This window comes from Panthera tigris, chromosome B3 (genome assembly GCF_018350195.1).
Source record: "Panthera tigris isolate Pti1 chromosome B3, P.tigris_Pti1_mat1.1, whole genome shotgun sequence".
Taxonomy (NCBI): Eukaryota; Metazoa; Chordata; class Mammalia; order Carnivora; family Felidae; genus Panthera; species Panthera tigris.
In genome coordinates this window covers 120,145,420-120,158,435 of record NC_056665.1, presented here as the reverse complement: position 1 = coordinate 120,158,435, position 13,016 = coordinate 120,145,420, and the positions used below count along the sequence as shown (strand labels likewise).

Genomic DNA, 13,016 nt, shown 5'->3' with positions numbered 1-13,016 from the left:
CACTGAGAACATTCTCTTTAGAGACTATTGCGATTTGAACTTCAAATATCATTCTCTCCAATGTATTCTGTTACACTTTACCTGTGATAACTCAATTATAGCTTTAGTTTCTTTCTTTGATTGGCCTCAATGTCCCCATGGTTTTAAACAAAACCCTCCAGAATAGTGAGGAAATTTCTTACTGCCACAGCGCCACCTACTGGCAGGCTATTACAGAAGCAAGCTAGGAGTAGCTTAACTTTGACCCACAGTTTGGAGACTCCTTCTGAGCTCTGGTTTTACAAAATGTCAATTTCCTTGTCATTTTGAGAAACTATCGCTTCTCTTGATAGCTATTAAGCCTCTTGCTGTGGCATAAAGTCAGCAAGTTATAATAAAAAAATATGCTCTTATTCTTACTGTTACCTTAAATTGGCCCTGACTTCACCGACTTTGATTTTCTCTGTCCTATAACTGTAGCAAGGGCTCCAGATTGTGTGGGCAAGGGTTTGGATCTGGCGAAAATAACTTGGGGAGCTTCCAAAGGTCCTGAAAAATGTAAAAAAAAAAAAAATCCCTACTTAACACTTTATTTGATCTTGGTGAAAGGACAAGAGGTCAAATCTAAAACTAGGTTTTAGGATAGGACAAAAACCAGACAGAAGACTAGCCAGGGACACCAGGCCCAGAAAAACGCCTAATATCTAGCATTAGGTGGCGGGCGACAGAAGGGACCAAAGAAGGAAAGAGAAGGCTGAGAAATACATTGAACATAAAGAAAGGAGAAAACACCTATGTGTATTTCAAGAAAACAAAACAAAACAAAACTAGGCTTTAGGGGATCATTGTTTGCCCAGATGCTGATGCTCCATTTCCGGCCAAACACCACACCTGTGCCCTTTGCTTTCTAACACCATAAGAGTACGGAAACCCAAATTCTTATCCCTCTGGCTCTGGGAAGAGAAGAACGTTTTGGGAGTAACAAAGGATGTGAGACACGAGGGCAAGCATCTTAAGAGCTGTATTCATTTTCACTATTCACTTCTTATATTCCAGATCCATCCAGGATCTATAACAACTAGATAACGCTTGGTGAAAAGAATAAGAATCTGATAATAAAAAGAGGTCATTCCGCTGAGAATTGCCCAGCAAATCATTTCGCTTGAAAGTTAAAGTGACTTCTAGATCCTCAGAGTTTAAGGTCCACTGGGTTTACTTTCTATTAAAGTAAGTTCCTTTGTCTTGTATTACAGGGAGGCAGGGAGGTGGGCGGGCAGAGGCACACTGATGGGCTGCTGCCCCAGCCCCATGCAAACAAGGAGGATAAAGCTAAAATGTATGTTTTATCAAGGCCCCAAATAGCAAATATTTAACAAGGACACTGTTGCTCACTTCTTGTAAATGAAATCCAGCATTGGTGTTCAAAGAATCTTTCCACCAACTCCAGACCAGTAAGTAAGAGCTTTTTAAACAAAACAAAACAAAACAAACAAACTGGGGCGGGGGGCAGATAGAGGCAGGGCTCCAGGACAGAAGAGGCGTAGGCAGAAGCTAGGGCCAGGGATGAGGGCAGCTGGTATGGCCTCAGACCCTGCGAGAATGGTAGTTTACGCTATGAAGTCCGCACGAGAGAAATGCCAGTTATCTAATCTGGTACTCTCTGCTATTTTAGTTCCCCATCACCACTTCTAAACTCCAGAACGCCATGGTTATAAAGAATGAAGGCCAATGGCTTTGGCTTTGAGCCAAAGGCCCTCACTCTAGCTTCCTTCTCAAATTTCCAAATTTGCTGACTCTACGTCTTGCCTCCCATAGCAAACTCAGAATACATAGCCTGAGGTAGGGAAGTCAAGGAAAAAGTAACATTCATGGAGCATTCCAGACCTTTTGCTAGCAGCTTTCATGTCCACTACCTCATTTAACATCCACACTTAAAAGACTGTCACTAGGTCACCATCAGTGGGGAAGGATTCTGAGTTGTTTTTCAACAGAGCCCTGGGATGAACCAGTATCTCAGGCGCCCAAGGAACAAAGTCACACAGCTTTAAGGCCTGGTTGGCTAGACTTGCAGAAGAGTCAAGGGGCCAGGAAACAGACTTTTGCTATATTCGTGGACTCAATAATACCATGTTTAACCAACTGAGTTAACTGGACCAGACAGGGGCTAAATACCTTTTCAAAGTCAGCTTAGCGATTCCTGTAGAGGCACAAACTTCCTATCTCTGAGAGCCATATAACTGACTTATTACAGGGGCTACTCTCCCTTCTTCTGGGTTTAAAGAAAAATGTCTCTAATAGCTACCTAACCTTTTTATAGGACACCCTTCTGAACCCCTAGAATAACACCTTCAAATCTATGTGTCATACAGAAAAACGCATGATTTGTAGCCGAAACACTCAAGTGCCAGGTAGTTACTTACTAGCTGTATAAATAACTCTAACAGGGTTAGTTACCATTATACCGCTAAGGCAAAATGTTTATTGGGAAGTGTGGAAAATGCCTGAGACTCGTGTACCAAGTTCATCAGTGTTTCTTTAACTGAGGATCGGGAACACCAGGAAAATCACAGACTAGAAACAAATTCAAGGCACTTTAGAGGTCCAGAGTCAATGGAGAGAAAAGCAGTGAACAGCAGGCTACCTAAACAAGGCGAAAAAAAAATAATGCACTCGTCTTAAGGTAGAAGCAGAGGGAAAAGGGAGATACTAGAATCCAGGGATTCTAATATACAGTATACAGTATACAACCTTTATATAACTAATATACAACTTTTCCCTTTGTTCTGTGGTTTTAGGCTGACACTGCGGTCATTACAATGGTTACAAAATCTCTAACACATAACTTCGGCAGTCGATAAATATTAATTCATAAGCGAGATGCCGAGAGTATGACCCACCTGGCCCCTCAAATTTCCAACTTCCCTGGCCAGAGTCTACGCAGAGCGTTCCGTCTTGTACTTAATACGTTAGTTAGACCTGCAAATGCAGCAGGCAGGTTTCCTGGATCTCCTGTGCTCCGCAAACCTCTCTGGCTGCAGCAGTTTGTGGACAGATATATTCAGCTGTGTGTACAGTGCACAGTTCTCCCGGCCGCCCGCTTCCCAGGCCGCACCAACTTCCAGGGGGAAATGTTCATTCCTTAAAAATAACTACCGTATCCTAGTCATTCTTTTTGGGGGGAGGGAAGGGGCAAGTAGATACCCATCAACTATTTCTTGAATTCGGGTTCTAAAATATTAAGCAGAGAACAAAGTCTTTATACTCTTATTACCTGATGTGGGTGTGGTTATAGAGCCTTTCTCTATATGTGGCTTCCTCGAACCCCACAGTAAGCCGGAGGTGTGCATAATTCTCCCTGTGATACAGTCTAACCAGGCTTCTGGGAGATCTGGCATCATGTTAAGGTGTATTATGTCGCACGCACACCCCTCATCCCCTGGCTCTAGACTCCCTGAGGGCTCCTTATTGCACTCAGGACCAAGTTCCCTACACGGCTCGCAAACCGGCCCTGCTACCTCCGTGACCTCTCTCTTGCTGCTCCCTGCTCGTGCCCTAGTCCCCCGCCACAGTGACACACGAGGGCTCCCAGAACACGGGGCATTTTCACCCCGCCCCCGACTGTGCAGTATTGCTCCCTCTTCCTGGCACTCCTTTAGTCCCGCAGCGCCGCCCCCCCCCCCCCCCCCCCCCCCGGCAGACGTGTCAACATTCAACCCTCCGCCTGGATGTTTCTTCCTCCAGAAAGCCCTCTCTAATCCCTTAAGAGCCTGGGCCAGGTCGCTCGGGTTCAAATACTGCCCCACCATTTACTAGCTGTGAGATGTTAGATATGTTTCATAATCTGTGCCTTTATTTCTTCAGCTGTAAAACAGGGAACACAGTTCCTATCATATGCCTGTTTTGTGGACAAATGAGTTGTTACATGTGAAGCATTCAGAACTGTGCCGGGCACAGCGGGTGTTCCGCCAACTGTCTATGGTTATTCTCTGCATCCCCAGGACCTGACACTTACCCACCCTGCAGCCCCGCTCCCTGCTGACTCTCCTCTTTTCCTAAGTCTGTAAGTTCCCTGACAGGAGGGATGGCCTGGTCCACCCTTTATGTCCCTCAGCTGACATCTCATTCTCTCCACAGTAGGTATTCAATAATAAGTATTTGTTGAACTGAATCCAAGTGATTTTCTTTTAGTTTTCTGATTACTTATCAGTATATTCTTACGAGTTAGTACTCACAGAAGACTATGCCTGGACCAATGTTGCCTGACTTAGATGTGGATACCTACACGAGAGGTTTTAAAAAGACCTCAGTAAGCACCTGGCAATAGATCAATAGGCCATTACATCAGCATGACAGGGACTATGATCGAAGACCAGAGCTCCATTGTCCTGAAGAGTTAGGGAGAGACACTACCGGTGGGAATACGATATGCACAGTGAAACACCGGTCAAATACCAGCCTAAACGCTGCCAATCTGATAGCATTCTCCCAGACCAAGGAATGTCATCTACCCTGAACTAGTTCTGGAAAACCATTCCATCCTACAGTGCCCATTTGCCAATGCTTCAAAAGCCTGGAGGCTTCCTCGTTCTTTGAACTGCAGGTTTCTTCGGAGGCAGAAGAGAGAACATGCCCAGCCCAGCACCCTCCCTGTCGTCCCGGCCGCGGAAGAGCTGGTGTGTCCACTAACCTGTGGAGCTGGTGATGGGCACAAAGGCTGCAGAGTTAAGGCTGCTCTGGAGTCCATTCAGCTGCCCTTCTGTGGACCCTCTGAAACACAAGCAGCTTGGTTAGATCGGCAGATAGAAAGGTTAGATCAAATGCAGGCCCTCCAATGGCTTTGCCTCTTGCTCTCGGTGTTCTCGGTCATGTGGCTCATTCCCTTGCTTCTTTCAAGACTTGGTACAAATGTCACCTTAGCAGAAAGGACTCCTGTGACCAACTACCCCGTCTTCTGAAATATTACATATATTGGAGTTTGTTGTACATCTCTCTCCACTGGAAGGTAATTGCAAGAAAGCACAGGCTTGGACTACTGCTGTGTCTCCAGTGCCTGGCACCTAATAAGCATTCAACAAATATTTCTTTACTGAATGAATAAATGAAGTTTCCAGTATTGACTTGGATAAATTATAAGTAAAGGCATTAAAAAAAAAAACACCAAGGTTCATGTAGACCAGCGGTTCTCATCTGAGGTAGAAAGGAGGGACAGACTTTGTCCCCAACCCCACCCTTCCACAAGGGACGTTTGGCAATGTTGACACATTGTTGTCACAACAGCAAGGTCTACTGGAATCTGGTGGGTAGAGGCCAGGGATGGTGCTAAATATCTCCTAAAGTGCACTGGGAGGTGCCCCCAAAGGATTTTGTAGCCCAAGATGTCAATAGTGCTGAATATGAGGGGCACCCGGGTGGCTGTGTCGGTTAAGCGTCCAACTCTTGATTTCGGCTCAGGTCTCATGATCTCATGGTTCGTGAGGTTCAAGCCCCACATCGGGCTCCACGCAGACAGTGTGGAGCCTGCTTGGGATTCTCTCTTTCTCTCAAAATAAATAAACTTAAAAAAAAAAATAGTGCTGAAGTTGAGGAACTGTTATATAGAGGCACCTCCCCTCATGCCAACTTTGACAAGAGACAGGACAGAGTAAATTGGATGCTTTGGGCACAGGTTCCCCAGCCGCATGTCTTAGAAATTCTATGGCTAGCTTGATGCCCTACAGACCATGCTGGATCTCATCACTACAGGCTCTTATAGATCTGTAATTCTTTCATTGCATTTACCAAAATTGTAATTACGGGATTGTGTAACTGGTTGCTTAATATCTGTCATCCTTGCTAAAAAGTAAGCTCCGTAAAGGCAGAGATTATATCGGCTCGTTCACTGTTATAGCCATGGCTGTTAACATTGCACTTTGCACAGATCAGGTATCTAATAAATATTTTTTTTTAATTTTTTTTTAACATTTATTTATTTTTGAGACAGAGAGAGAGCATGAACAGGGGAGGGTCAGAGAAAGAGGGAGACACAGAATCTGAAACAGGCTCCAGGCTCTGAGCTGTCAGCACAGAGCCCGACGCGGGGCTCGAACCCACAGACCGCGAGATCATGACCTGAGCCGAAGTCGGACGCTCAACCGACTGAGCCACCCAGGCGCCCCTCTAATAAATATTTTAAAAAATAATCTGATCCATTGCCCCACAAATACAAATTACTTGTTGGACCCATCTACCTTGATTTTAGTTGACGTGTAAAAATTTTACTTTGTAAGACTAAAAGTTTCATATGCTCAGTTCTTTATTTCTTGAGCAGCAATCAATCCAACCTTTAGAACCCTTCTCCTGGCACTGTTTTTCCATTTATTCATCCATGCAAAAAGTATTCCATGCTTGGTACTAGTGAAGAGGTAGACATTAGGCAAAGACATAAGGGACAAACTATGTGATAAATGCTAAGGAGAAACAGCATGAAGTGTTTTAAAAAAGAGAATGAAACAAGGGAACCTCATTGAGATGTGACACCGGTGGTCAAGGATGGTCTTTCTGAAACTGTCGTATTTCAGCAAAGTCATGAAGTTAGGAGAAGTAGCTATTGGCCAAGAGTAGGGATCAGGAAAGAGCTTTTCGTGGAGAAGAAATAGAATATACGTATAATGATCCTGAGGCAGAAAGGGGTTTAGAATGTCCGAGGAGCTTTTAAAGACCAGCAAGATGGAGGGATGGTCAAGCAGTGTTTGTCAAATGTCCTTGACAGGAACCACCTGGGGTCACTTGTTAATCACACAGCTCTCCAGGCCCTTCCCTTAGAGATTCTGACTCAGTGGGTCCGGGATAAAGTGTGAGAACCTAGGCTTTTTATAGCTCCCAGGTGTCCAAGTGACTTGTATCAGCAGTGAGGAGAACGTTGACTAGTGGGCAAAGGGGAAGGTGATGCGAAGAGCACTTGGAGACTCTGGCAGACGCTTAGGTGCCCAGGGGGTCCACCCCCACCCCCCCTCACTGATGGAGAGCACACCCCAGCAGTGATGCAAGGATCACACTCTCTTGGACCCCTTCCCCTCCAGCAAGCTGTGATTGCGGCCCCACCCACTCCTTTCCACTTTCATTGGAGGACAAGGGAATGGTAGAGACAAACAGGAGAGAAAGGAACAGAGGGAATTCTCCCTTGTCCCACAAGCCTCAACCTTGAATAGCTACATCGGGAATGCTTATCCATTTTATTTCAGCCCTTTATAGACCCAAAGAACTACCCAAAGCATCTCTAGCTAATATTGGCTCTTCAAGGTCCAAGTGAAAAAGGAAAAGTTCTAGAACCTAGGATGGGCTCTTTCCTCTACAGAGGTTAAAAACCCTTAGGGCCATTTGCCTGTGTTAGGGGCAGCCGCGTCAAGAAAAGCCACGAAGCTGGTCTCAGTATCGCGCAGAACAGCAAAAGGGAACCAGGCAGGCGAAATACCAGAGTCGGTAGAAGAAACAAAAGCAGCAAACAAGGAGCTACCTGAGGGAGAACAGAGTCCCTGGGTGTTTAGAACTAGTGAGTCTGGATCCTTAAACTCCTCCTCCTCTCTTCTCCTCCCTGAAATTCTTTTCCTCTTTTCCCCCCTTCTCTGGAATTCTTATCCCACCCTTCACCTTCATGGGCTGTCTCCTGTTCCTCTCCCTCTGTCCATCCCCTGTCACTCTTCCACCCTGCCTTCTCCATCAACTCCCATCACAGGCCTTGGGAGCCACCGCTGACTCAAACTTTGAACACTTCTAATGAGCCTACTGTTTCTAGCACAGGCGCCCCATTTCCCCCGCGGTGGAGAAACGTGTCCAACAGCCATTCAAGAGGAAATTCAGAGTGGACTTTTCCATGAAAACACTGGTACACAAAGTGGTTTGGGTCTATGTTATTACTACTTCAGGCACATCGTGGGTAAATACGCTTTTGTCGTGCAAGCATCATTTCCCTGGGAAAATACATTCCAGCCTCTGGTCAACCCACTCCTAAGTGAGAACTTTTGAACCACAGCTTACTTAGGGCGCTTGTTGATCTGCTTCTGCGATAATTCTTTGCAGCTTTCCTGGGAGTGCCTGTGTTTTAGGAACTCCTTACGTAGGAAGATGTGTATTCCCCTGCTTGTCTGAGTCAGTTACTGTCCTTTAACATCAAGTTACCACGACCTACCTCGTAGGGTTGTTGAGGATTAAAGAAGATGGCGACTGTAAGGCACATCTTAGCACGGTATCTAGTATTATATCAATGGCTAAACAAACATTAACTTTTATTGGAATTGGTATTTTTACTTAGAATTGCTAACCATCTTTGCATTCACTATAAGCTTATCCACATACAGAAATATTAAGTCGGGTGACGCAGTGACTCTGACTGAAAATGGAATGTGGGTGCTAAATAGGAGAATGTCCACAACATACGCAGAACCTGGAAGTTAACAGCAACTTGCTATTAAAGTCAAAAGGTAGTTAATTGGCGGCCTATGAGGCAGAAATCTCATGGTCACAACTACTCTTAAACTCCCTTAGGAAGAGAGGTCTCATTTGAGATTGACAAACTACCTCCCGATAAATCTAATACACACATTTTTCAGCATCAGAACAAACCACTGTTTCTTCAACTGTGCACCAAATGAAGCAGCTGGCTTGTCATAGAACACATGTCTTTCAGCATGAGAATTACACACGGCACAGAGGATGTCCGTCCTACACAAGAGGCTCATGGGAAATGAGACTGACGGGAGGAACGATGCGTCTCCCAGCTCTCCCCAAGAAGAACGACACACGGAGTCGGCCGCCACTGAAACCATACAGTCTCTTTCTCTCTGAAGAGCCGAATGTGCAAAGCTAAATGTGTGTTTGGTGCAGCTCCGTTAGCTGCTGTTTTCCGATCACGGAACATATGGAATATGAAGACCAAAAGATGAACTCAGGAAAGTGCCTTATAAAAGTCTTGAGTTTTGCAGTGAGGAATACTGAAAAGATGGGACAAGAGAGGTGCCGTTAATTTTACAACATACAAAAGTTAGAGTTTAAACCAAGGAGAGTGCTAGATGTGACCATGCAGTCCCGTAGTGTTCCATAATTGCTCTTCTTGGAAGTGGTATAGGTTCCAGAAGACAGAAGAACAGGAGATAGAGCCCAGGTTTGAGAGTTTGAGGCTTCCTACCACCTCAGCTGTGGTGATGGGCTTAGTTCAGACTCTTCTCCACACAACGAACCGTGTTATTATCAAAAGCTGCCGAAGGGCAGGCTTCCCGATTACCGGAGCCACGTCAAAACTGAAACAAGATATGATGTAGCCATGAACAGTAGCACGCTAGTCGCAACCAAGAATTCTAATTAGAAGAATTCCATTAAAAATGACATGCTTTTTTCAACGAAGGCAAGATCTTTCCTTGGGATGTGTTCATGGCTAGGACCCGAAGAGTTTCCTTACGTATTAAACGTCTACTTTCTAACCCGGGATTCAAGTCACTTGCTCCACTCCCACTTACTCCTTTGATCTCTTGCCTTTTCCTGAAGTCCAAGAAAAGGCCTGACATGGGCATTACTTCTACCCCGAGTAAGGAAGAACAGCCTTCCTGGGCCTCTCAAAGACATTGTTCGGGAACGCATTACAAGTAAATAGTATCCCTACAAGCCGAAATAGTGCCTACATTTATTATTGAAAGATGTCTCCTAATACTGGTCTCTACTTGGGAAATAAATGCCGATCAAACAGCTGGCTAGGAATGCCACTGGCGTCAAGAGCACACCATACAGCCAGCCTATACGACATATCATCGCCAGTCAAGGAGGGTAATAATAAGCAAAATCCCTACTATCCATTTTGCTGGTGAGGCTTCGGACGTGCTTTTTCGTGGATCTTTGTTTCCTTTATTTGTGGTTTCCTCTGTTCTTTTTTTCCCATTATTTTGATCAGTGGAAACTTTTCTGAAAGTGATATCCTTTCTTTAAGATCTGTTTTGTTCATTACTTCACAAGATTGACTGTGGTTTGGTGCTATATTGTTTCTCTTCGAGTTCTTTTCAAGGCTTTCCACATCTCTAACACAGAGGTACTAGGTTTCTGTTCCAATGGTTTAAGTGAAAGTTTATCTTGGATTCATGCCACCACATCGGGGATGACCTTTCTATAGAAGGAAGGAGCCACAAAAGAAAAGTGCTCAAGATTTCACAGGAAGAGGAGAGCTCGAAATGCTGACCTTGCCAGGGCTGTGGCAGACAGGCATGGTGGCATCTGTGAAGGTCCTGAAAAGAAACCCCGCACTTGCTCACTTTTATAAAACTTTGGTGACAACCAAACTTCTTTTAACTCCCAAAGGAGAGAAGAAATCTCAAGGCACAAGTTAGGTTATAGAACTGAATTCCAAAAGGGACATGTACTCTTGAGTCTTCTTAGCAAATGTTTACTCACAGATGAAACATCTCACAATGTTCCTTACAACCTACATGCACGCAGGTGTACGTGTGCTTCCTCCTTTAATCCATCAGTCCAGGGATTATGTATGCATCTCACAAACAGAAGCTAATATACTAATCTTTGGCAAATAACAATTAGAACAGTATTAATTTGGGTCTGAAAACAAGACCAATTCAAGAAGCACTTTGTGAAGTCAACTTTTGTGCAGGAGTGGTGCATAAGGCTCCATTTTATAAATATACTACACATTGTCTAACCCACGATCCATTATATTTGTTGTTTTATTCCTTTTCATTCCTAGTATTATCTATGTGGGTCTTTCCTCTTTTTTAAATTTACCATATTAGCCTTTCCAGATGTGACCCCGTCTACCATTTGTTGTCAGTTTCATTCATTCCTTCACCCAGTATTTAATGAGTATCTACCATGGGCCAAACACTGCTCGAGGCACTGTTCTCTCGTGTTCTCCCATGTGCTGGGCTGTTCTAGGTGATTTCTGTATTTTTATTATTTTATTTTGATTTTGATTAATTTGCTCTTGTTCTTTTTATAGTTTTTCAAGTTAAATGATTAGCTCACTTATTTTCAATCGTTCTTGTCTTTTTAATAAATTCAAAGTTCCAGGTTTACTTTTGAGTGCAGTTTTGGCTATCCCACAAATGTGGTACGTAGCATTTTCCACAGCCATCTACTTCTAAGTGTTTTATGATTTTCATTATGATAACCTAACAGCTGGGTATTATGTACTGAATTTTTTTAAATTTCCAAACACACGAGTCTTTTTTAAACATTACCTTTTGGTTTTTCCTAATTAAAATGTTTTTTACTGTTGAAGAGTGTAAACGGATACAGATTTTTTGAAATGTGTGGAGCCTTCATTTGTGACAGTATGTGTTGAATTTTTGTAAACATATCCTCGAAGAGAATGTATATTCTCCCTACTGGATGCAGGAGTCTATGCAGAGCTATTAATGTTTTTCAGACTATGACCTGTGGCTCGTAAGGGGGTTGCAAAATCAATTTAGGGGACCCAATCGGCATTTTTCAAATAATAGGAAATGATATTTTGTGAAACTTTTATTTCATATACATAATTTAGATATTTTTACTAGGTTGCATATAAAATGTATTTTTTTTAATATTATAAGTGGTGGTCAGGAAACATGAAAAGCCACTTATCAAAGCAAATTGTTATTCTATATTTCAAATAGTCCAAATCCTCAGAAATTTGTATGAGGCACCTATCAGTTATTGATAGAAGCAGATTTAAATAAATCACCCACTATGATTGATAATTTTCCAACATTTCTTTGTAATGTTATCAGCATTTGATTTATAGATTTTGAATTTATTATGTTAACTGCGTACCAGTGCTTTTCTTCATCCCAGTGAATGCTTTTTGCTTAATTCTATTTTCTCTGTTGCTATACTCATGCCCCTAATTAGTATTGCATGGTTTACCTTCTTCTAATCCTTCGCACTGTGAACTTTTACTGTAGGTATCTCTCTTTTAAGCAGGCTACAACCAAACATGTTAAAAAGTACAATTTCTGGGTGCCTGGGTGTCTCAGTTGGTTAAGTGTCCAACTCGATCTCAGCTCAGGTCTTGACCTCATGGTCGTGAGTTCAAGTTCTACTTTGGGCTCCACAGTGGATGTGAAGCCTATTTAAAAAAATGCAATTTCATAATCTATCTTTTAATAGAAGAGTATAATCCCGTTAACATTTAGTGTGATTACTCATATAATTGGATATATTTCTACTATCTTAGTTTTTATTTTCCACTTACCATCCTTTTCCTTTGCCTTTTTTTTCTTTTCCTGCCTTCCACTGGACTCAAAAGTTTCTAGATTCTCTTCTCTTTCCTTCTGTGGATTTGAAAGCTACAGAGTATATATCAATTATTTAGCTATTTTTTTCTAAGCGTAAAATTTAGTTTATTTTTTCCACTTTTTTCCCTTAATATTTCTGTCTTGCCCTTAGAACGTGACACAGACCTGCTATATTTTTGCCATCCACTGAATCCTCTTGGCCCTCAGTCTTGTCTTTGTTGTCCCAAACGTGTTTTATATTTTTAAAAGACCAACAATTATGTTTACAGTCATTAGCATTTATTATCACTTAATAAAAGTCTGGCCCCTCACTGCTTCATGTTATCCAACACTTCTGTGTTCACTTTTATCTTATCCAGTCTTTGCTAGTTCTTCCAGTGAAGGTCATGTGGTATACTCTTAGACTTTGAATATCTCAAATTATTTTTATTTTGGCTTTTCTCTTGAATGACAGTTTAGCTGTGTATAAAATTCTAGACTGAAAGTTTCTTCACCACAACATTCTGAAGCTGTTAGCTCTTGTTTTCTGCCACCTACTATTTCTAAAAGAAGAATGTGGGATTCTGTGTTCCCTTGTGAATTTTCTCTCAAGTAGCATGTAACTCTTCCCTTTATGCTCAGTGTTCTGCAGTTTCACTATGATATGTCTATGTGCATTTATTTTGGTACATGGGATGAATATTTTAGCCGAGGACTCACTTATTTCTTCAATTCCAGAGAAGTCTCAGTTATTATTTCTTAAAGCGTAACCTGTCCACCTCTTCCTCAGGTTTCCCTTCTGATACTCTG

General features: G+C 42.8%; 1 protein-coding gene across 13 annotated transcripts in view; it reads right to left on the bottom strand.

Moving 5' to 3' along the window:
* The window catches only part of TTLL5 (tubulin tyrosine ligase like 5), a 285,253-nt gene that overhangs the window by 45,442 nt on the left and 226,795 nt on the right, over nucleotides 1-13,016 (bottom strand). For 10 of the 13 annotated variants that reach the window (XR_006218999.1, XM_042990159.1, XM_042990160.1 and 7 more), the window contains 2 exons: nucleotides 4,667-4,746; nucleotides 406-528 (listed from right to left, as the gene is read on the bottom strand). The exons of 1 other annotated variant lie outside the window; for it this stretch is intronic. Coding sequence is in view for 11 of the 12 variants with exons in the window: in XM_042990159.1 (XP_042846093.1) it covers nucleotides 407-528; nucleotides 4,667-4,746 (202 nt within the window). In the remaining variant the exon portion in view is untranslated. Of the gene's footprint in view, nucleotides 1-405; nucleotides 529-2,528; nucleotides 2,621-4,666; nucleotides 4,747-13,016 lie in introns of those variants that run through there. 2 more of the 13 variants (XM_042990164.1, XM_042990167.1) reach the window with 2 other exon arrangements.